At 36.1% G+C, this 24,404-nt stretch overlaps 1 protein-coding gene across 6 annotated transcripts in view; it reads left to right on the top strand.

Annotated features, from left to right (window-relative positions):
* Positions 1–24,404, top strand: part of EVI5 (ecotropic viral integration site 5) — a 245,418-nt gene that overhangs the window by 166,471 nt on the left and 54,543 nt on the right. For all 6 annotated transcript variants that reach the window (XM_055403208.2, XM_055403206.2, XM_055403207.2 and 3 more), the window contains one exon: positions 6,728–6,823. In XM_055403208.2, the coding sequence (XP_055259183.1) occupies positions 6,728–6,823 (96 nt within the window). The remainder of the gene's footprint in view (positions 1–6,727; positions 6,824–24,404) is intronic.

Here is a 24,404-nt window from a genome sequence, read left to right as displayed (position 1 = left end):
TATAGCCATTTATCATTGTTATTTATCCCACTTGGTTTGAGATACATCATTGCTTCATTTTTGTTGAGCATTGAGTGTACTGTTTCATTTTGGACACTGCCTCAGAACCCATTGGATAGTATTAGTGTTCTGTTTATGCACCTTATTACTCTTCTAAAGTCTGAAAAATCTGAAATTCTATAACATACCTGGCCCCCAGAATTTCAGGGATAAGTTTGTTGGATTTTCTATGTAAATCTAAATTTGAAAATTATAGAAAGATTTTATACTCTAGTAACAGATATATAATTTTCTATCTCCAGGAGAAAAGATATTACATATTCATATACAAACTTATAAAATTGTGTAATAAATAATGTTAAGTGAGGAAAGCTGAGCAAAGTATTTTATGATTATAATATTGTGCATATATGGAATAATGATAGGAAGAAAACAAGAAATTAAACCTGTTGCTTATATTTCATGTTATTTTTAGTATCTTAATACTTGTTCATTTTTTCATAATGCTTTGATGTTTTTCAAGCTAAATATAAATTAAAACATTCGAATCCCTTTTATCTTACTCTCTTCCTGACCCTGCCACAGAACACCCCTTAATTTTTGCCCCAGATAATGGCTTTTATTATTTTCTGATAACTTCCTTTAGAGTTTCTTTTAGGCAGATACTAGTAATTAAAAGTATATACTTTTTCTTCTCACAGTCTTATGTGAAAGTTAGCAGACAATAATATATTCTGCTTTTTGCTTTTTATGTTAATATGTTTTGTATGGCTTTCAGTTATCAGTGCTTAGAGTCTCCTTGTTAGTTTCTAAGATACATTGTTTTCCATTGCATTGCAGTATCCTTAACTAGGTCCATATTGATGGATACATGGTTTGTTCCCAGTGTTTTACTACTACAAGCAGTGTATAGTGAATAACTTTGTGCGTACATAATTTCAGATGTATAGAGGTATATCTACACATTTCTATAGAACCAGTTACTACAAATTTGATTGCTTGGTCAGAGAGTAAATACCTTGGTACTTTTCATAGTTTTTGTCAAATTACTCTCAGGTTTGTACCATTTTGTGCTTTGACCCGCAGGGCATGATGGTACCTATTTCTTTATCATGTTACTTATAAATTGTATAACAAAATCTTTTTATTTGAATTAGATGCAATTTATATGTTCTAGGACAGTGATTTCCAAATAGGGATTGGAGGAGGTGAGATTATGAAACTTCAAAGAATGATAACATCATCGTGCATATTTGTCAAATATTTGGGTGTCTTCTTGCAGGTTATTCTTGTAAGCATTGGGGATACAGTAATGGAGAAGGTAGACCTAATGTTTAGTGAAACAATAAATAAAAAATAGAAAAGATCATTAGTAATAATGTTCTATGGAGTGAGAAGTTAGAGGAAGTGGTAATTGAGATCAAGTGCCAGGAGATGGTATCGGAGCTCAAGAATAAAAGAACCAGCCATATGAAGAGTAGGCGGGAGATTTTTACATGAAAAAGGTCAGAGATCAAGACCCAAAAAGCAGGAAAGAACTTGGTTGCTGAGTCTCAAATATAACGCAGAGCTGAATGAGATAAAGCCAGGGAGATAAGCTAGGACTTAGCTTCTTACCATGTAGATATTTATAGGTCATGGTAACAAGTTTGAGTTTTACTCTTAAATGCTGTGGGAGGCCACTGAGAGGTAGGATAAAAAACATGATACATTTTTTAATTTGTTATATTTGCTTCAGTTTTTTCTTTAAATTTTATTCATTATTTTATTTTTGTTTGTGCTGGGTCTTTGCTTTACAAGGGCTTTTTCTCTGGTTGTGGTGCATGGGCTTCTCTTTGCAGTAGCTTCTCTTGTTGCGGAGCACAGGCTTTTGAGCTTGCAGGCTTCAGTAGTGCTTGGGCTCAGTAGTTGTGACACACGGCTTAGTTGCCCCACAGCATGTGGAATCTTCCTGGACTAGGGATTAAACCCCTGTCCCCCTGCATTGGCAGGCAGATTCTTAACCATTGGACTACCAGGAAAGTCCTTTGCTTCAGTTTTTTAATTTTACTTTTGAAATAATTTTATGTTTACAATAAAGTGGCAAAGATAGTACAGAGAGTTCCCATATACCCTTTAATCAGCCCCTCCTAATTTTAACTTGTTACATAAACATGACACATTTATTAATACTAAGAAATGAGCATTAGTAATAATGTTATTACTGGATTACAGACTTCATTCAGATTTCCCCATCATGTCTCATGCTTCTTTGATCTGTGAGGTATATTGTAGAAATCCCTCAATTTAGGATTGTCTGATGTTTTATTATGCTTAGACCAAGGTTATGTGTCTTAGGCCCTTTGTCAGTATATTATATCAGGGGCATGTATGTGTTCAGTTGCTAAGTCATGTCCAGCTGTTTTGCAGCCCCATGGACTAGCCCCGCCAGGCTGCTCTGTCCATGGGATTTCCCAGGCAAGAATACTGGAGTGGGTGGCCACATCTTCCTCCAGGGAACCTTGACCCAGTCAAACCTGTGTCTCCAGCACTGGCAGCAGATTCTTTACCACTGAGCCATCTGGGAAGACCATCAGAGGGCATTCTGTATTGATATGCCTTACCTCTGGTGCTATTAACTTTGGTCATTTGCTTAAGTTGGTATCTGCTAGCTTTCTGTACTGCAGAAGTCCCCCCATCCTCATACTCTGTTCCTTACAGGCAAGTTTACTGAGCCTAGACAATGGTCCAAGTGGAGGAAAGGGCATTAAGTTACAACTCCTGAAGGAAAGAGTATCAAAGAATTTGTTACAACCACCACAATAGGACAATAATTAATAAGTATTTGGAGGAACTATTTTGAGTTTATGCAGATATGCTTATGGTTTCAGCAGTTAATTTTAGCTTTATTAGGAGATAATGCATCTAAAATTAATATAATTATTTTTTTAAAGAACACACATGCCACTGTGTGTGGACATGGATTTGAGGTGGCTTTGGAGAGAGGTGATATGAGATCATCAGGTAATAGAACAAGATAGAGGTGCTAGCTTTGGCTCAGGTGTTGGCAGTGGAACTAAAGTAGAGTAGATCAATCCAGTATTTTTATAGAGACTCAGTGATTGGGTTGGAGAGGGAGGGAAAGTAGGAGAAAGTTGGTGCCCAAATATTTGGTGTTTTACTTGATGGATATAATATTTTTATACAATGTTAAAATTAGAGTAAATATGTATTAGTTATCTATTGCTATTTAACAGTTAACCTCTAAAATTTAGCAGCTTAAAATAATAGTAACCACTAATACCTCAGAGTTTCTGTGGATCAGAAATTCAGAAGCAGCTTAATCTAGTGATTCTGATTTAGAGTCTCACGAGGCTACAGTCATCTCAGTCTTAGCGAAAGCTAAAGGATGAGGCTTTTTAAGTGGCGCACTCAGTGGCTGCAAAGTAGTGCTGGCTGTTGGAAAGAGATTTTTGTTCTCAAGGGGCTCAGTCTTAGCAAAGGATACAGATAAACACACCATCACAATGCAGTATGAGTGGTGCTATGATTGAGGTGGTACATTGGATCCTGTAATGTGAGTTTAGTGTTAGATTTATGGTTCAAGCAAAGCTCACTAAGGAATGATTAAGCTGAGACCTTAATCATTACGGAGGATATGTAGGAGTTAGTTGAGGAAAGGCAACAGAGAATTGAGGAAAGGCAACAGAGAGGCGAAGGGAATAGCACATGTGAAGAGCAGAACAGAGAAGGTTGTTTGCTTGAACTAAAAGTTCATTTGAGTTGGAGGGGAGTGTGTGATAAGGAATACTGGTAATATATGAAGCCAGAGCAGTAGATAGGAAAGCCAAATCATGGAGAATCCTCAGTTCAGTCACTCAGTCGTGTCCGACTCTCCGCGACCCCATGAATCACAGCACGCCAGGCCTTCCTGTCCATCACCAACTCCCTGAGTTCACTCAAACTCATGTCCACAGAGTCGGTGATGCCATCCAGACAACTCATTTTCGGTCGTCCCCTTCTCCTCCCGCCCCCAACCTTTCCCAGCAAGAGAGTCTTTTCCAGTGAGTCAACTCGTCGCATGAGGTGGCCAAAGTACTGGAGCTTCAGCTTTAGCATCAGTCCTTCCAATGAACACCCAGGATTGATCTCCTTTAGAATGGACTGGTTGGATCTCCTTGCAGTCCAAGGGACTCTCAAGAGTCTTCTCCAGCACCACAGTTCAAAAGCATCAATTCTTCGGCGATCAGCTTTCTTCACAGTCCAACTCTCACATCTATACATGACCACTGGAAAAACCATAGCCTTGACTAGACAGACCTTGGTTGGCAAAGTAATGTCTCTGCTTTTTAATATGTTATCAAGGTTGATCATAACTTTCCTTCCAAGGAGTAAGCGTCTTTTAATTTCATGGCTGCAGTCAGCATCTGCAGTGATTTTGGAGCCTAAAAAAATAAAGTCTGACACTGTTTCCACTGTTTTTCCATCTATTTCCCATGAAGTGATGGGACCAGATGCCATGATCTTTGTTTTCTGAATGTTGAACTTCAAGCCAACCTTTTCACTCTCCTCTTTATACCAGTAAAAGAACCTGTTATCTCAAGATCTGTGGAGTACTGTTAAAGTGTTTAAAGGAGTGACAGAGATTTGAGTTTTATTAAACATAGACACAATGGTATGCTGAAACTTCCTGGTAAAGGCTTGCAAGAACCAATTGTTAAATTTTCAGGAATTTTGTGACACATTGTTAAACAGCCATATTAAAAATTAAATTATTTAACATAATTAACAAATTATGATAAAATAATGATAGTAACTACTCAAACTTCATGATTCCCTAATTTTTACATTTTATTATTATCTGTGCATTTCAGATTATTTATACTTAATTATATCTGTATTGTAGAAATACCATGTTGTGCCACTAAAGTTATCTTCACTAATGTTATGTCAAATTGAAAAAAGGAGCCATGAAGGGAGTAGTTATACTACATGAATTGACAAACTACAAATCGAAGCTTGACTTACTGTTTTGTTAATTATCTAGACCAGAAGTTGGCAAACTATAGCCCATGTTCCAAATCTATCTGTTTGCCTGTTTTTGTAAATAAAGTTTTATTGGAATACATTCATTTGTATATTGAAATATATTCATTTATTTCCTATTCATTTGTATATCGTCTGTGACCACTTTCACACTCCACTGGCGGATAGAGTGGTTGTAATAGCCTGTATGACCTATAAGTCTGAAATTATTTACTATCTGGCCCTTTAAAGAAAGTTTTTGTCTCCTTCTCTAGACTGTTAAAGCTTAAAAACGTGTTGTGTCTTCAGTCTTTACATTATGAATAGCACAATAATATTGAGGAAATTTTCTTCCAGTGTTTTATCACTGTTATCAGAGTGATAATAACTCTATTATCAGAATAAATAACACGAACAAAAATTAGCCAGAGTTCACATCAGCACTTTATTTTTTCCTCATTTTCAGTGGTAGGTGACTTATGGACACAAGATTTGGCAAAAATTAGGGAAAGCATTCTGTGAGAGTATATTGACTAAATAGAATTTATAATAATGAGTATTACATATCTTAGCTGCTATATACTGTACATCTTCTATTTTAATCTAGATTTAAAATATATTGTAAATGTACATACAAACATATTTGTACACGCACACACACTTGCTTGAGAGCTGGTTATTAATTGGGTGCAGAAACTATACTTAGTGGCCATGTACAACTTGGCAAAATATTTAAAGCAATATTTACTTGAAATGAAGTACCAGGATAATATCTTAAAAGATAAAAGATTAAATATATTTTTATTTAAAAATTTAATTATATTTTTACTAAGTTTGAAATTTTAAAAAATTTTGATATTACTGTCAGGTGCTAAATTTCTCCTATGGTCACCATTCTGCACATTTTTGATACTGATTGCTAAATTTCAACTGAAGTTAATATTTCCTCAATATTATATATTTTTGTATATCCCATCTGTCTCTTCTATTATCTCCTTTGTAGTATAAAGTAAATATTCATTAACATTTCATTGCCTCAAAAAATATAATTTAAAAAATATTATCCAGCTAACATACAGTGTTTATATTCCCTATCAATCTATTGCCCTTGTTACATATTTGAAAGTTCTCACTAATTGTTCTTGGATAAAAAATTAAGTTTTCACAGTCAACAGTAATTTTAATAGTTTTAATTAAGTTAACTTTTAATTTAAAAGTTTGAGCAATATTTATATGCAAGTGCTCTTAAAGATGGAATGTTGTTCTATATTTATTTTTCATTTTATACCAAGTTCAAGATATAATGGCATTTAAAAAGATTTTTTTATTGTAATATAGTTGATTTACAATGTTGTGTTAGTTATAATGGCCTTTTTTTTCCTCTGGTTCAATCAGGGGTCTGTTTGTTACTTTCTAAATTTGAGACAACTCACTGGAAAAGACTCTGATGCTGGGAGGGATTGGGGGCAGGAGGAGAAGGGGACGACAGAGAATGAGATGGCTGGATGGCATCACCGACTCGATGGACATGAGTTTGAGTGAACTCGGGAGTTGGTGATGGACAGGGAGGTCTGGCGTGCTGTGATTCATGGGGTCACAAAGAGTCAGTCACGACTGAGCGACTGAACTGAACTGAAATTTGAGACAAGTTACAGTGTTTATGTTTTTAATGGTTTGGTTTATTGTATGGTTTATTTTTGGTTTGTTTTATTTACCAACCTAGAACAAGGAAGAAGTGATGGCTGTGAGACTCCGGGAAGCAGATAGCATAGCAGCTGTTGCTGAACTACAGCAGCACATTGCTGAGCTTGAAATCCAGGTACCATATGAAAATAGTAAAGTAAATGTAATAATAATGCAGTATTTTCCCTTTCCTCTGCACCTGGATAGTGACTTATGTCTTCATCCTAATGACGATGTTTCTGTTTTCAACACTCCTTTCCAAGTGCAGTTTTTTAAATTGCAATAAAAATATACTTATTGCGGTAAAATTTACAGTTTTAATGTATACAGCCTGTTTCATTAAGTACATTCTCATTGTTGTGCAACTAATTTCCAAAACTCTTCACCTTGTAAAACTGAAACTTTGTGCCTGTTCAGCAACTCCCCATTCCCTTCTTCCCTTAACCCCTGGAAACCACCGTTGTACTTTCTGTCTCTGAATTTGACTCCTCTACTTACTCTCATGTAAGTAAAATCATAGAGTATTTGTTTTTCTGTGACTGGCTTATTTTACTCAGGGTAATGTCCTCAAGGTTCATTCATGTTGTAATGTTGTAACAGAATTTTCTTCCCTTTTTGTGGCTGAATAATACTCCATTTTATGTGCATACTACTTTTTGTTTATCTGTTTATTCATTGATGAACATTTAGATTGCTTCTGCCTTTTGGCTGTTGTGAGTAATGCTGCTATGAATATGAATGTACAAATGACTATTTGAGCCCACGTTTTCATTTGTGGTGTGTATATACCCAGAAGTGAAATTGCTGAATCATGTGGTAATTCTGTGTTTAATTTTTTGAGGAATTGTTATACTGTTTTCCGCAGCAGCTGCACCATTTGACATTCTTACCAACAATTCACAGGGGACTAGTTTTTCCACATCCTCACCAATACTTGTTAATTCTCTGTGTTGTGCTTTTTTTTTGTAAATAGTCATCCTAATGAGTGTGAAGTGGTATCTCATTGTGCTTTTGATTTGCATTTCCCTAGTGATTAATAAAGGTCTTCCCTCGTAGCTCAGTTGCTAAAGAATCTGCTTGCAATGCAGAACACCCAGGTTCAATTCCTGGGTCCGGAAGATCCCCTGGAGAAGGAGATGGCAACCCACTCCAGTATTCTTGCCTGGAAAATCCCATGGACAGAATAGCCTGGTGGGCTACAGTCTGTGGGGTCGCAAGAGTGGGACATGACCTAGCAACTAAACCACCACCAGTGATTAATAATGTTGATCATCTTTTCATGTGCTTATTTGCCATTACGTCTTCTTTAGGGAAATAGTAGGTTCAGTCCTTTGCCTGATTTTTAAATGGATTGTTGTTGAGTTATGGAAGTTTCTTATATATTCTCAAGGTCAATCCATGTCAGATATATGCAGGTATTTTTGAAGGTATTTCCTCTCATTCTGTGGTCTTTTTGTTTTGTCGTTAATGTCCTCTGATACACAAAAGTTTTTATTTTTGAAGTCCAGCTTACCTATTTTTCCTTTTGTTACCTGTATCGTATTTCCTTATCGTCAAAGCTATTTTTGAAAGAAAATTCAAAACTCTGAAAATAAGTGTTTTGTCATTTATTATGAACTATTTATTTTATAATATAAATACATTTGTTTTATATTATTTTATAAGTATATTTGCTATATGGGTGTACTGCAGGGAGATCCAACCAGTCCATTCTAAAGGAGATCAATCCTGGGTGTTCATTGGAAGGACTGTTACTAAAGCTGAAACTCCAATACTTTGGCCACCTCATGCGACGAGTTGACTCACTGGAAAAGACTCTGATGCTGGGAAGGATTGGGGGCGGGAGGAGAAGGGGACGACAGAGAATAAGATGGCTGGATGGCATCACCGACTCAATGGACGTGAGTCTGAGTGAACTCTGGGAGTTGGTGATGGACAGGGAGGCCTGGTGTGCTGTGATTCATGGGGTCGCAGAGAGTCGGACACGACTGAGCGACTGAACTGAACTGAAGTATTATGTTTAAAAATCTTGTTTTTAAAAATGTTTTATTACATTCTGTTCCAACCCATAATACAGTTTTGGCTGCAACATCTAGAATTTTCTTCCCACCTGAAATGCCTTTTTGTCTGTAAATTTCAATTTAAGATCTAGGGCAAAAGTAATCACAACACATTATGATTTGCAGAAGTTTATAAAACAGTATCCTTTATGTTCTATTGATAGTATTCCCCAGAAATTATTGCATATCCACAAAAAACTTCAGGGCTTCCCTGATAGCTCAGTTGGTAAAGAATTCGCCTGCAATGCAGGAGACCGCAGTTCGATTCCTGGGTCGGGAAGATCCTCTGGAGAAAGGATAGGCTACCCACTCCAGTATTCTTGGGCTTCCCCTGTGGCTCAGCTGGTACAGGAGACCTGGGTTCAGTCCCTGGGTTGGGAAGATCCCCCAGAGAAGGGAAAGTCTACCCACTCCAGTATTCTCTGCAGAATTTGATGGGGTCGCAGAGTCAGACACAGCTGAGTGATTTTCACTTTCACTTTCAAAGAAAAACTTCAGACAAGAAGTTTACATAAGGTATGCAAGTGCATAAGGTATCTTAATCAGCTATTTAAGTCATGCTATCATATGCAGTTCTAGTTTTAGTCATTACATTTATATCATGAAAATTATAAAATTTTGCCGCGTTTCTGTACATCTTAGTCACAAAATAGCACGATTTGAATTACTCTTTTTGTTGATTCTTAAATGCTAATTAAAATGAAGAACCTGGTATGCTGCATGCTTTGTTTAAAATGAAATATAAGATGTATTTCACCAGTTTTAAAAACCAAAAGGAATGCATAAAATTTTACTATTAAAATTTTTTTTTTTACTGTTAATAGGAGTATGTTAACCGCAAATGGCTCATGAGTGAATCCTAATTGCTGGTTCATTGGTATTTTTTGAATACTTAACTGGCTGGAGCTTATCTCATTTGTCATTATTGACCCCTTTGTCCTCTTAGCTTTCCTCCTCTCTTGATTTTCCTAGCACCATCCACTTTTGACTCTTTGCTTGTTGAAGTTGTTTTCAATTCTGTGTGTTTGTATTCCTCTGAGAATCCAAGATTTTTAGGTTTTTAAAAACTATGCAGTGTACAATGAAGGACCTCACCTACATAGCTTCAAGAGCCATCTTTATAGCAATAAATTCTAATCTGTTTCCATCCTAGCATATTTTGTCCTAACTAACAATCTTATTCCCTATTAAAAAATTATTTATTTATTTGACTGTGCCAGGTCTTAGTTGTGGCAAGTAGGATCTTTAGTTGTGGTGTGCGAACTCTTAGTTGCAGCACATTGAATCTCTTCCCTGACCAGAGATTGATCCCAGGGCCCCTGCATTGGAAGCATGGAGTCTTACCAGGGAAGTTGCATAATCTTATTTCTTAAAAAAAAATTTATGAACATAGTATACAGAAAAGTTCATTAAACAAAGCTACATTATCTGTAAAAACAGTATCCATATAACTACTACTTGGGTCAAGATAGAATATTGTCTGTATTCCAGAAGTGTGCGTGATCACACCCTGCTCCCTTATCCAGAACTTTATAGCAGTGACTCCTCTGCTTTAGCTTATAGTAGTGTCATCTTTGTATTCATCTCATATACAGTTTAGTTTTCTGTTTCTGAATTTCGTGTAGAGTCATGTTGAATATTTGTGTCTCTTCTTTCTTTGTTCACTGTTTCTTTAGTAAGTCATCGTTTTTCTCATTGCAACAGTTCCATTTTATAAATATATCACAATGTGTATGTCCATTTTAATTTTGGTGGTCATTTGTAAATTTCCAGATTGGGACTGTTACAAACAATGCTGTGATTATAAGCAATCTTACACACTGTGCTGACCACAAGTGCACAAGAGTTTCTTTAGCATGTGTGGCAGGGTGTGGAATGGCTGGGTCATAAGCATGCAGATCTTCATGCACTATTTTCCAAAGTGTTTGTGCCAGTATTAATTTCCAACCACAGCATATTAAAGTTCTGTTGTTCCACAACACTTGGTGGTGTCAGATATTTTAATTTATGCAAGTCTGGTGGGTATGCAGTAATATTTCATCATGATTTTAATTTCCATTTTCTGTATTACTAATGAGGTTGGAAACTTGGATTTCATCTTTTATAAAGTGCCTATTACAATCTTCTGTATTTTTTCATGTGGGTTGTTTATCTTTTTCTTATGTATGTATAGTTCTTTTAAGTTTTATTTTATTGTTAATTGGAGGATAATTACTTTATAATATTGTGATGGTTTCTGTCATATGTTTTACAGATATCTACTTCCGTTTTGTAACTTGTCTTTTGTTGTTGTTATTGACATATTGTGTCTTTTGATCAGTAGACCAGTGTTTTTAATGGACAGTGGAGAGTTCCTCCTGGAAGTTGTACAGGAACTCCAAATTCAACATGTTTAAAATCAAATGTGTTTCTATTCCATCCAAAATGTTTTTATACTTTTGTATCTCAAGTCTTGTTTGATGGTATCATCTATTACCGAATTACTAAAACTTAGTAGGAACTTCAGTTCAGTTCAGTTCAGTTGCTCAGTCGTGACCGACTCTTTGCGACCCCATGAATCACAGCACGCCAGGCTTCCCTGTCCATCACCAACTCCCGAAGTTCACTCCAACTCATGTCCATCGAGTCGGTGATGCCATCCAGCCATCTCATTCTCTGTCGTCCCCTTCTCCTCCCGCCCCCAATCCCTCCCAGCATCAGAGTCTTTTCCAGTGAGTCAGCTCGTCACATGAGGTGGCCAAAATATTGGAGCTTCAGCCTTAGCATCAGTCCTTCCAATGAACACGCAGGATCGATCTCCTTTAGAATGGACTGGTTGGATCTCCTTGCAGTCCAAGGGACTCTCAAGAGTCTTCTCCAGCACCACAGTTCAAAAGCATCAATTCTTCGGCGATCAGCTTTCTTCACAGTCCAGCTGTCACATCCATACATGACCACTGGAAAAACCATAGCCTTGACTAGACGGACCTTGGTTGGCAAAGTAATATCTCTGCTTTTCAGTATACTATCTAGGTTGGTCATAGCTTTCCTTCCAAGGAGTAAGCATCTTTTAATTTCATTGCTGCAATCAGCATCTGCTTGATTTTGGAGCCCAAAAAAATAAAGTCTGACACTGTTTCCACTGTTTCGCCCTCTATCTCCCATGAAGTGATAGGACCAGATGCCATGATCTTTGTTTTCTAAATGTTGAGCTTTAAGCCAACCTTTTCACTCTCCTCTTTCACTTTCATCAAGAGGCTTTTGAGTTCCTCTTCACTTTCTGCCATAAGGGTGATGTCATCTGCATATCTGAGGTTATTGATATTTCTCCTGGCAATCTTGATTCCAGCTTGTGCTTCTTCCAGCCCAGCGTTCCTCATGATGTACTCTGCATATAAGTTAAATAAGCAGGGTGACAATATACAACCTTGATGCACTCCTTTTCCTATTTGGAACCAGTCTGTTGTTCCATGTCCAGTTCTAACTGTAGCTTCCTGACCTGCATACAGGTTTCTCAAGAGGCAGGTCAGGTGGTCTGGTATTCCCATCTCTTCCAGAATTTTCCACATTACGCCTTTCTTAATGTTCTGCCGTATTTATCAAGGCAGAGTATGTAAATTTTCAACTTTATTTGAGAATATGAAGTTATTTTCACAAAGTGCTTGTGCTAGTTAACATTCCTACTAGCATTTCAACTGCTCACCTACTCATGTAGATTTGCCTTCAGTGCAGTAAGTTCAGTTCAGATCACTAAGTCGTGTCCAACTCTTTGCGTCCTCATGCCAGACTTCTCTGTTCATCACCAACTCCCAGAGCTTGCTCAAACTCATGTCCATCGAGTCAGTGATGCCATCCAACCATCTCATCCTCTGTCTTTCCCTTTTCCTCCTGCTTTCAATCTTTCCCAGCATCAGGGTCTTTTCCAATGACTGTTATTCGCATCAGGTGGCCAAAGAATTGGAACTTCAGCTTCAGCATCAGTCCTTCGAATGAATAGTCAGGACTGATTTTCTTTAGGATTGACTGGTTTCAGATATTTCTTAATAATTCATACAGATTAAACATGTCCAGCTCTTCAGTTTCTTTAAAAGATAAAAGTCATGGGTAAATATAGAACTAAATCGAAGGTAATTCAGAAACTTAAAACAAACTTTCATGGCCTTTCTGTTCCTCCCTGCTACTCCCTAATGTATCTGCATTCATCCCTACCTGCACGTCACAACTTCCTGTTCAACTTCTTTTTCTCCGGCCTGAGTTCTCCCCGGAACCACCAGAATTATCTTTCTAAGGCATAGAAACCTTTATTTACTGCCTTTTACCTACCAAATCACATCAAAACTCCTCAGCACAAATGCTAGCCTTTTCATTATTGTTCAAACTTTCACCTCCAGCCTCTTCTTTGACCATTACCACCCTATCCTCTCTCCCTTGCACCTACACACACACACACACACACACACACACACTCTCTCTCACTCTTTCAAAGTTTTTATATTCCTTTAAAATTTTGTACCATTTACAAGCTATCATGTTGTCAGAAAATTGCTGTTTTCCTGTATCCCCTTGTCCTCTGCTTTTTACATCTTTCTGCTTACTGAGTTTTCCTTGACCAGTTTGCTATTAATACATGTGATAGATATGTTTTCAGTAAACATTTTAATGATTCAGCCTTCATTCATTTATTATATACAAGTTAAGATCCATAAATAGATCTTTTGTTAAAATCCTAAACTCCTTTTTCAATTACAAAAACAATACATTTTAGGTTATGTTTAATCATGGAAATATTTTAGATCATTTTCAAGTTCCACTAGGGGGAGAACTCAACTTAGTCAAATATTTTTACACTTCAAATCTCTTCAGACCAACTCTTCCAGTTACTATTGCTCTCTTGTAAATAAAAATTTTACCCACAATCCAAATTCTTTCAAACCCTTCATTTCATAAATTACATGACTATGTAATTAGTTATTGGTAAAAATAAAGGCTATTTTTAAAAAAAGTAGTTAGGAAAATTGTACTTTTGTGAATGTCTCATTTAGATGAGGAAATACTCATTTATGTACATACTGTAGCATTCTATAGGAGATACACTTATGAGGTTGAAGTTCATTGTATTTATTCTCAAAGAGTCTATAGTCAACTTGAAACGTTCAGGTCTGGTTCATAATCACTACCCTGCCATGTTATTCTGAGTAAACTACATTTGTAATATGCTTAATGTTCTTTATAATAATGCCTTTTCCACAGTCTTTGGAGGAGCTGTTTTACTTAATGTCTCATAGTGAATTTATTTTTTTTAAAAATGTGGCATCTTTCAAATTTTAGCCATTTTCCTGAGCTATTTGTACAAGTTATTGCCGAGGTTTCCTCCTCCTCAAGCAGAATGACACTTATTAATGGATTTTAGTCATTATGTAATGTTGTTTGAAGCAGATTATACCCCTATAGAATTAAGAGGTGAACTCTAAAGTGACATTAAATATAAAAAATATGATATCATGTATATCATTTTAATATTTTTCAGAGTAATCATTATGAACTTTAAATACTATATCACTTCATTCAGGTCTGTATAGTTTTCTTAGATAAAGCTCCTATTGCCAAATTTCTATATATAATAATATTCATATCCTAATCACTGTACTCTCATGCTGCTTTATATTTCTTCAAAACAACTGTTTCTTGCCATAAATTATACATGTTTGTTGTTGTCCACATCTCTACTAGAATGGGAGCTCCATGAGAGAGAAATGTTTGCCTGTTTTGTTCAGTCACTGTCCTTCTCAGTGTTGGTATATAATGCTTAGTATATAACCATCATTCAAATATTTCTATTTGAAGAAGTTAAATTAACATAATAATTTGCTCACCTGTTGTTTCTACAGTAAGTGGTTTTTATTGTATGCAATTTTAGTATTCAGAATTTTTTTAATTCAGTGGTTACCACTGTATTCACACATGTATGAATTTGTGTTTTTTGATCATTTGGTCCCTACTGGCTAGGAAAGATAAATGCAGACTCTGCCTAAGTGCATTTGTCATTAGACAGAAGGAGTGATTGAGTCTGGGTCCCTTCTTTGCAATATCACTGAGTAGAATGTAAAGCTCTGAAAATATATGTACATTATTGGTGTTAGTAATAACTAACATTTATTAGTTAATAATAAGTGTGTTTTCCACTGTTTTTCCATCTATTTCCCATGAAGTGATGGGACCAGATGCCATGATCTTTGTTTTCTGAATGTTGAGCTTCAAGCCAACCTTTTCACTCTCCTCTTTCACTTTCATCAAGAGGCTTTTGAGTTCCTCTTCACTTTCTGCCATAAGGGTAGTGTCATCAGCATATCTGAGATTATTGATATTTCTCCCAGCAATCTTGTTGGAGAAGACTCTTGAGAGTCCCTTGTACCGCAAGGAGATCCAACCAGTCCATTCTGAGGGAGATCGATCCTGGGTGTTCATTGGAAGGACTGATGCTAAAGCTGAAACTACAATACTTTGGCCACCTCATGCGACGAGTTGACTCACTGGAAAAGATTCTGATGCTGGGAAAGGTTGGGGGCGGGAGGAGAAGGGGACGACAGAGAATGAGATGGCTGGATGGCATCACCGACTCTGTGGACATGAGTTTGAGTGAACTTCGGGAATTGGTGATGGACAGGGAGGCCTGGCGTGCTGTGATTCATGGGGTCGCGGAGAGTCGGACACGACTGAGCGACTGAACTGAACTGAATAAGTGTATTTATTAATGATAAATGTTTATTATTCGTTAACTAATAATGTTAGTACTAACTAATGTTATGATGTTACTAATAACACTAGTAATAATAAAAGAGCTAGACATGACTGAGAGACAGAACAATAATTGTTAATGGCTTTAAATATATGTGAGATGATGCCATTGTTATCGTTTAAAGGAGAAATTTATTTTTTTCTTGCTGTCTGCACATATACTTTACAAGCTAATTGAATGGCTCAGGTTAATGGAATTTCTATATGTAGCCTGCAAAAATAAATATGATATACTTTGATCAGAATTAAAAGGGTCAATAAACTTAGTTTTTATTGGAAACGAGAATTTTAGAATACTGAGTAACTCTGTGGTCACAATTTTTGTCTTTCTGTTTTCTTGTAATTGCTAGAGATTTTTTTGATTGGTTGACAGTATAGATTTTGAAGACAACTTAGCTGTCTTGTCTGACAAGTTATTTAACTTGATTTTGAATTTACTCACTCAAACCTAAAGTTATCGGCTTTAGAGTTGGTATTAAATGAGAAAGCATGTATCAAGTTATCAAGTGTTCTTTCTTCCCTAACTAGTTTCCAGAAAATCAGCTTATCAGTGACCTTATGTAAAAGATCACACTCAGCATTGTAAGGGCTTCCAAAAATTACAACCAAAATGCAGAAAGTCTTCTGAGTTCCCTTTAAGATAATTTTTATCCACTCCAGATAATGAATTTATCCATTTCCAAGAATTAGATGAAGCTTCAAATTAAGAATTGCTTTGACTTTTTTTTGGGGGGGGTGAACTTATTTCTGTCCACTGTAAGTTAGTCTTCATTTTTTGTGTATTTAAAGTATTAATAGCTAGCATCGTTGAATACTTAAAACTTGTCAGGCATTATTATTAACAATATATTTATATTTACTTATTTAATCCTTGTAACAGTCATATGATACTAGTTATTGTTAATATTCCCATCTAATAGTGGAGGAAACTGAGCATAAAGATTTTTAAATGAGATTTTATTGTAAGTTTAAGTACCCACTCTGTAACTTAAATTCCTTCCAGAACTAAAATGAAATGTTTTTTTCTTTAGTTTTACAAATACTGTCATGTTAATTATATGGAGTTTCTTGGTAGACTCTCTCCTACAGCTTTGTTACTACTAGTTCCCCGTTCTTCACCTGCGTGTTTCGATAGCTCCCATGGCTTTCAGGATGAAGTTCAAATTCTGGGTGTTCTCACAAGACCATTCCTGCTCTGATTCTTACCACCCTTTCGGACTTCATTTCCTGCTTTTCCCAGCATATACCTGTGCTTGAGCCACCATGAACTAGTTAAGAACTCTTTGAATCTGTCATTGAGATTCACTCTGTTTTTCTTCTCTCCTCCTTTGATCGTGCTTATCATTTCAAAGGTCTGATTAAGTTTGACATATTGTGATCGTCTTTCCCTGATGATGCCAGTCCAGCCAATTTTGTTATGTCTCTGCTCTCATAACCCCCTCTGTTATAGAGCTCTGTTATTTCATCTCATATTATATTAATCATTCTCATTTAAAAGCCCAGATTGTGGAGAACAGATTAAATTATTTAAGTGGAGTATTAGTTTCAATTCAGCAAATATTTATGGAATACATGCTATGTACTAGTCACACTAAACACTATTTATAAGAATTAGTGAACAAAACGCATAAAACAGATTCCTTTCCTCATCAATCAAGCTTACTGGGAGAGGAAGAAGTAGGATGAACAAAACAAATGAATCTTGTAGTGTGTAATTCAGAAGATGATGAATACAATAGAGAAAAATGTAGGAAAAGGAGAGTGTTCCGGTGTTGAGGTAGGCTACCATTGCTATTTTAAGTAATGTGATCAGGAAAGGCTCATTAGAAGGTGTTTTTTAAACAAAGATTTGCAATGCAGATTTGTGATAGGAATGCCCTGCTAAGGGAATCAGAAGAACAAAGGGCCTAATGCCAGGGGCATGTCTCAGTCCCTGAGTGGAGTAAGAGGGGACATTAGAGGAAGTCTGAGAGGTAAATAAGGCCAAATATGTATGGCCAAGGAACTTCGCCTCTTCTCTGAGTAAGGGAGGGTTCTGAGCATAGGAGTCGTCAGTTAGATGACATTTAACCTTTTAAAAAGATTAATTTGAACTTCATTCAGAAAAAAATATGCTTGTAGGAATTCATAGTATTTAGATGGGAGGAAATGGTGGTTAAAAATTGTTTCCTTCTCTTCGTGGAATTTTCCACCTTTATTTTATTGATCCAAATGTTACTTACTAGTTGAGGACTATATTTTTACATTAATACTCTCTGCGCTTTCCAAGTGATAGAACAAAACACAGAAAAGTTAAGTTTTTGCTCAGTTCATTGAGGAAAACAGATGAGAATTGAACCCAAGCCTTCTGATATTTAACTGGAATTGAGTTTGTGTTTTGATTTTTATAAAGATAAACATATTAATTTGTTATAACCATATTAAAAGCTTCTGTGAGCTAAGCACATCTAAAAAATTAATGCTACTTTGTTATAAATAATGAAAAGTTTTAAATTTAAAACAGTTCTATTCAAATTCAAATTTGCGTTCCTTTCCTGGTACCCAGTAACATTTACCCACTTTCGTTAGTTTGCCCAGCAGATCACCTCTAGGGATGCCTCATATGGGCAATACCCCAACCACTCTTGGCTTAAAAACACCCACTCAGAATTCTGTTTTGACATAAAATGAGGGAGTTAGATTTAAATCAGTGTGCCCAGATCAGTAGGCAGTTTTGACAGAGATAGAGAGGAAGTGATAAAAATCTTTACCATTTAACTTAAGAAAGTATATCTTAATAATGTAAATTACAATGACATTACTAAATGATTGAGTTTATCATGAAGCTTTGTGATTAGTTTGTATTTCCTAGTTTTCTGAGCTAATTTAACTTGTTAATAGTTTCACAGCAGGTGGTAGTTTATATGCCAGCTCTTGACTAACAGACTTCTTTTTGGAGGATTTTTTCCCCTTTAAGTACAATGATTTCTGTTTTGAGCAACTTATTTAAATATTAAAATATTTTTCATTTTTCTTTCATGATCTTTTTTGAATTTTTAAGCATTTTAAAGTTAGGAAAATAGCTATTTTGTAATCTTATCTGGTCTTAATACTAGTTCTCAACAAAGGGAGTTAATGTATACAAAGTATTTTATTCAGCTTGCTATCTGGTTATTCAGTTTAGTTCAGTCGCTCAGTCGTGTCTGACTCTTTGCGACCCCACGCCAGGCCTCCCTGTCCATCACCAACTCCCGGAGTTCACTCAAACTCATGTCCATCTTGTAAATTATGTTAATTTTTTTTTTTTTAACTAAAGTGCTCAGAGTTGGTTCTCTGATCTTCAGCTTTAGTATGCAATTAAATATAAAGGGATTAAGTATCTAGAGGTTTTTAAGATATTGCTGTATCTAGGAATGAAGGATGTCATTCACTTACCTGAGACCAGCTCTTAATAGCATCTAAAGAATTAATGAAAGAATTAAGATTAGACCCTTACTGTCGGTGATCATCTTGGTGTTATTAAAAATTAAGGAATTCCATGGTGGTCCAATGATTAGGACTTGGTGCTTTCATGCCATGACCAGGGTTCAGTCCCTGTGTATGTGTACTCGATTGTGTCCAACTCTTTGCCACCCCATGAACTGTAACCTGCCAGGTTCCTCTGGCTGTGGGATTTCCCAAGCAAGAATACTGGAGGCAGTTGCTGTTTCCTTTTCCAGGGGATCTTCCTGACCCAGGGATCAAATCTGCGTTTCTTGCCATCTAGTGCATTGGGAGGAGGATTCTTTACCATTGCACTACCTGGGAAGCCCTACTAGGGGAACTAAGATGCCATAAGTGGTGTAATGTGGCCAAAAAAAATTTTTAAATAAAAATTAGTTTATGTACACTTAGCACATAGATCTTGATTTCTAATACCATTCTCCAATAAAAGAAACCAAGGCTCCTCAGAGAAATAGCTGACTCCAGGCCTGGAACAGGAAATATACAAGATGAGCTTGGATATCTTACAGTGTCAGAAAGTAAGGAAGTGCTCCAAAACAAAATAAAATAAAACCCTACATTAATGGAACAGAGAGGGGCCAACTGAAAAAGCTCCCAGTGGCCAAAGGTGGAACAATATTTAAAATAGGAAAAAATTATTAACATAGTAGTAGATTATAGATCAAAGTGCAATGAGTTAATAATAAATGAGGAAGAAGAGATAAATCTCTATGCAGAAGAATCCCAAATAATTTTTGTAGATACTCTGCCTTTAAAAGGGAATCATAAATTTCTACTCTTTAAATGTAGGCTGTGCACAGTGACTTCCTTCCATGGAGTCCAGAATGGAAAGGGTAAGGGAAAAAGACTTAAAAAAAAATTATTTATTTGGTTGAGTTGGATCTTAGTTGTGGTGCTCTGGCTCAGTAGCTCTGCAGCACCTGGGATCTTAGTTCCCTGACCAGGAATTGAACCTGCGTCCTCTGCATTGGAAGGCAGATTCTTAACCACTGGACCACTAGGGGAGTCCCCAAGACTCACTTTTTAAAAGAAACCTGACAAAACACTGCCTAACCCAGATAATCAAATCAGCATCAATAGTTGTAAATCACACTGATAGTATATAGTCTTAATAGGATGTGATGAAATGGCACTTTACTTCTGTGGTCTTCCAGTAACCCATAATCACATTCTTACTGTGAGAAAAATATCAGACAAATTTCAGTAGTGGGGCATCTGACAAAACACCTGACCAGCATGCCTCAAAGCTGTCAATGTCATCAAAAACATGGAAAATCCAAGAGACTATCACAGCCAAGAGGAACCTAAGGAAACACAACCAAATGTAATGTGGTATCCTGCATAGATCCTAGAACAGAGAAAGGACCTTGGGTTTAAAACAAAAAACAAAACATCTAAGAAAATCTGAATAAACTGTAAATGTTAGTTACTAACAGTGTATCAGTGTTGGTTCATTAATTTTAACAACACAGAAGATATTAATAATAGGGGAAACAGTGCAGAGGAGTATATGGTACTCTTCTCAGTTTTTTTTTGAAATTTAAAACTGTTTGAGAATCAAAGTCTGTTATAAAAAATAATTTATGGGAATTCCCTGGAGGTCCAGTGGTCAGGACTCAGTGCTCTCACAGCAAGGGTCCTGGGTTCAATCCCTGATCAGGGAACTAAGATCCCATAAGCCATGCAATGCAGGTGTGTGTGTGGGGGGGGTTCAATTTTTTAAAAATTAAAAGTACTTTATAAAAATTCCATGGTTTTTAGGAACCCCTGAAATTTGATAGAATTTTAAGTATTGGTCACAAAATTGATCTGTTTCTAATTAAATTGATTTATAAGAAATATTTTCTAGCTTTTGGACCTTGTGCAAATGCTTATTTTTTTCATGTGTATATTTAACTGATCTACTAAGAAACATCACTTTAAAAATGTGTTTATGTCAGTAGGGGAAGGAGACAGTGGAACAAACTGAGGGAATAGCATAGAAATATATCTATTACCATGTGTAAAATAGATAGCAAGTGAGAATTTGCTTTGTGACACAGGGCACACAACCAAGTGTTCTGTGACAACTTAGATGGATGGGATGGTGTGGGAGAAGGGAAGGGGGTTCAGGAGGGAGGGGACATATGTATACCTGTGGCTGATTCATGTTGATGTATGGCAGAGGCCAACACAATATTGTAAAGCAATTATCGTCCAATTAAAAAAAGAAAATGCAATTAAATCTATCTTAGTAGTGAGAAAAAATTTTATTTTCTCCTTTCCATACTTTTCAACTTACTTTATTATTTCTTAAAAATATTTATATGTACTTTTTTTTTCTAGTTACTAAAACATAAAGAGTATTCAAATCTTTTTGTCTCTGACTTGAAATTACAGGAAATTGTTTTAGAAACTTACCAATAGTACATGATATGAATATGATTTGTTTTTAGATGTTTCAAATGAGTCACCTTGAAGTCATGGAGAGGCTACCATTTACCACATTTACTATTCTGAATAATTGTTCCTAAGGCAAAGTACAAATCAGTAAAAACCTCCTAAAGCTTAGTGGTTGCTATTGATGTTTCAGTAAGGTTATGTTGATTAATCACAGTGATTGCTTATCAACTGTCACGGATTTACTCAAATCATTGTATTTTCTGCTACTATCATAATTTCATATGTAGTTATAATTTGCTTAATATATTTTGCTTTAACTGAAAAATATCACATTAGGACTTAGAAATTGTGCCGCTGCTTGCTGCAAGTTAATATGGTTGCCTCTGTGACCGTTGAACATAGTTTCATAATATAGCCTTAAAAAAAAGCATTATTTAACCTTTAAAACAGTCAAGATAGTGCCTTTTAATGGTCTCTAAAGTGGTTTAATTTTTACTGGGTAGAAGAAGAGCTCGTATATATCTTTATGTAGCATAATCTCTTTTTGTTACATTTTTTATCTGTGGGTATAATTTAAAATATTTTTAAATGTAAGCTTTACACTTGTATTTGAGACTAAGCAACCTGCATTGTGTCATGACCCTTCTAATACCACAAACCTTCTGTAATACTACTCTGAGCAAAAAACCCACATCCTATGTATAACCTTAGATTTATTTTGAAATCTCTATGAAGAGAGCATAGAGAGATTACTAATTGTTTCTGTTATTTCCTTTAAGGGTGTGATGTCTATTTGTAAACCATGTTTTAAGTTTTACTTTGTCAGGCTTAAAATGTTAAAGTATATCAAGTACTGATTTCCTATTCAAGAGTTCCTGTATAAAAGTTTAAAAACTAATGATGTTTCAGTTTAGAATTGGGTAGTATGTTAGATATCTGTAGGGCATTCAAGAAAGGAGAAAGCAGTGGAACTGACAGTAGTCAATATTTCTAATACCACTGGCCGGCACAATACTAAAAAACAACTGCAATTTAAACAGTAAGCTCCCCCCAACCCTGTTTTCTTCCCGCTCTTTTATTACTTCCTATTTTAGGTTTGGTTTGTATTCTTTATGTAACTTCTTAAAATGGATGCATAAATCTAACATTTTTAGTATTTAAAAGCGTGGTTAACTACTCATCATAAGGAGAGTGGTTAAACCATAGTAGATGCATGTTTATAAAAGTCTGTATCTTTAAGAAAGAATAAGGAAAGCTCTGCAAGACATAATGAGAAAAATTATAGACAGTGTATGTGATAATTCCATTTGTGTATGTTAAAAAGTATCCACGTGTGTGTGTGTAAGTACATTGGGATGTCTGCTGTGATATCTGTCAAAGCCTGTCTGTGGAGAGTAAAGGGCTTGGTGCAGAAAAGTAAAGAGCACTTCAGTTTTTATACCATATGAAATTATTTGATTACCATTATAATTTGTTAATGTACTTATATTTAAATAACTTTTGATGGAACCATTGCTAGAATGGAAATAAGAATTAGAGCCTGCAAATAGTTATAGGAAAATAACAATGAAGAATACTTGGTCAGCCTAGCAAAATTGTCACCTTTCTTCTCTGGCTTTAAAGTCTTTGAGTGGTCTGGCTCCTGCCTACTTCTGAGACTGAATCATAAACCGCATTCCCCTTCACATCATGCTCTAGCAGCACCAATTTTCTTTTTGTTTCTTGAACCAAGCTCGTTCACTCCTACAGGTTTTTGCTCTTGCTCTTCCCTGTATTTGGAATGCTGTGCTCCCTGATCTTCCCATGGCTGATCCCTTCTCGTCATTTATATCTAAATTTAAAAGTCACCAACTCATAGAGATTTTTCCTGACCACCTCTGTCAAGTAAATCCCTAATGCTGTTACTGTCTATTTCATCATTGTGTTTTATATTATTTGTAGCTCTTATTAGTGTCTGAAATTACCTTCACTTTAAAAATTAACTCACACACATGTAATATATTAGAACCTTGTTTGTCTTATTTACTGGTGTATACTGTGTGCCTGGCATATAACAGGTGATCAAAAAATAATTGCTGAATGAATCTTAGGGAGCAGGAAGCAGCCATATGTATGAAAACTTAATATTCTTATGCCACAAGAGCAGATAGGTTCAAAGTATTGTTTTTCTTGAGCTATAATTGATGTACTACAGTATTATATAAGTTTCAGGTGTTTAAATACTGAACAAAATTCATTTGTTTAAGTACTGCCCCAGAGGTGGACTGAAACTGCTCTTGTAATTTCCTACCCCAACCATCTAACAAAACAGTAATTTTTTTTTTAAGGCATATGCTTTCCCACTAAAAGGATCTTCAGTTCAGTTCAGTCCAGTCACTCAGTCGTGTCTGACTCTCTGCGACCCCATGAATCACAGCACGCCAGGCTTCCCTGTCCATCACCAACTCCCGGAGTTCATTCAAACTCATGTTCATCGAGTCGATGATGCCATCCAGCCATCTCATTCTCTGTCATCCCCTTCTCCTCCCGCCCCCAATCCCTCCCAGTATCAGAGTCTTTTCCAGTGAGTCAACTCTTCTCATGAGGTGGCCAAAGTATTAGTCTTTCAAATAAACTTTCAAAGCAAAAGCTAAGGAAAGAAAGAAAACTGTTTTAGAGCACAGAGGCCTACCAGAGCTCAGCTTCTAACCTCAACTATCTTCCCCTCTCCTTTGTCACCACGCTGTATAAGTAAGTCACTAAAACCCTCAGAGCATTCAGTCATATCCCAAATGTGGCCAGAAGAAAATGAGTATGTCTGACTGAGATGTTGTAGAAATTTTTAGAAGGAACAACCCAGTGAAAGAGATTAGAAAGTGAACATCTGAGTCTTAATTAAAGGGAAGGCCTTGGAACAGCACACTCTATTTCAGAAATTATCTGAATCCTGAAGCCCAGGTTTTGGCTTGTATCCCCCCAGTTAGGTAATACGAAATATCCAAGAAAATCTCAGAAGAATAAACAGAGCCCTTGTTTAGG

Source organism: Moschus berezovskii, chromosome 4 (genome assembly GCF_049115385.1).
Source record: "Moschus berezovskii isolate FMDL1 chromosome 4, NW_MosBer_1.0, whole genome shotgun sequence".
In the NCBI taxonomy this organism is placed as follows: Eukaryota; Metazoa; Chordata; class Mammalia; order Artiodactyla; family Moschidae; genus Moschus; species Moschus berezovskii.
This window is presented reverse-complemented; position numbering and strand designations above follow the sequence as displayed.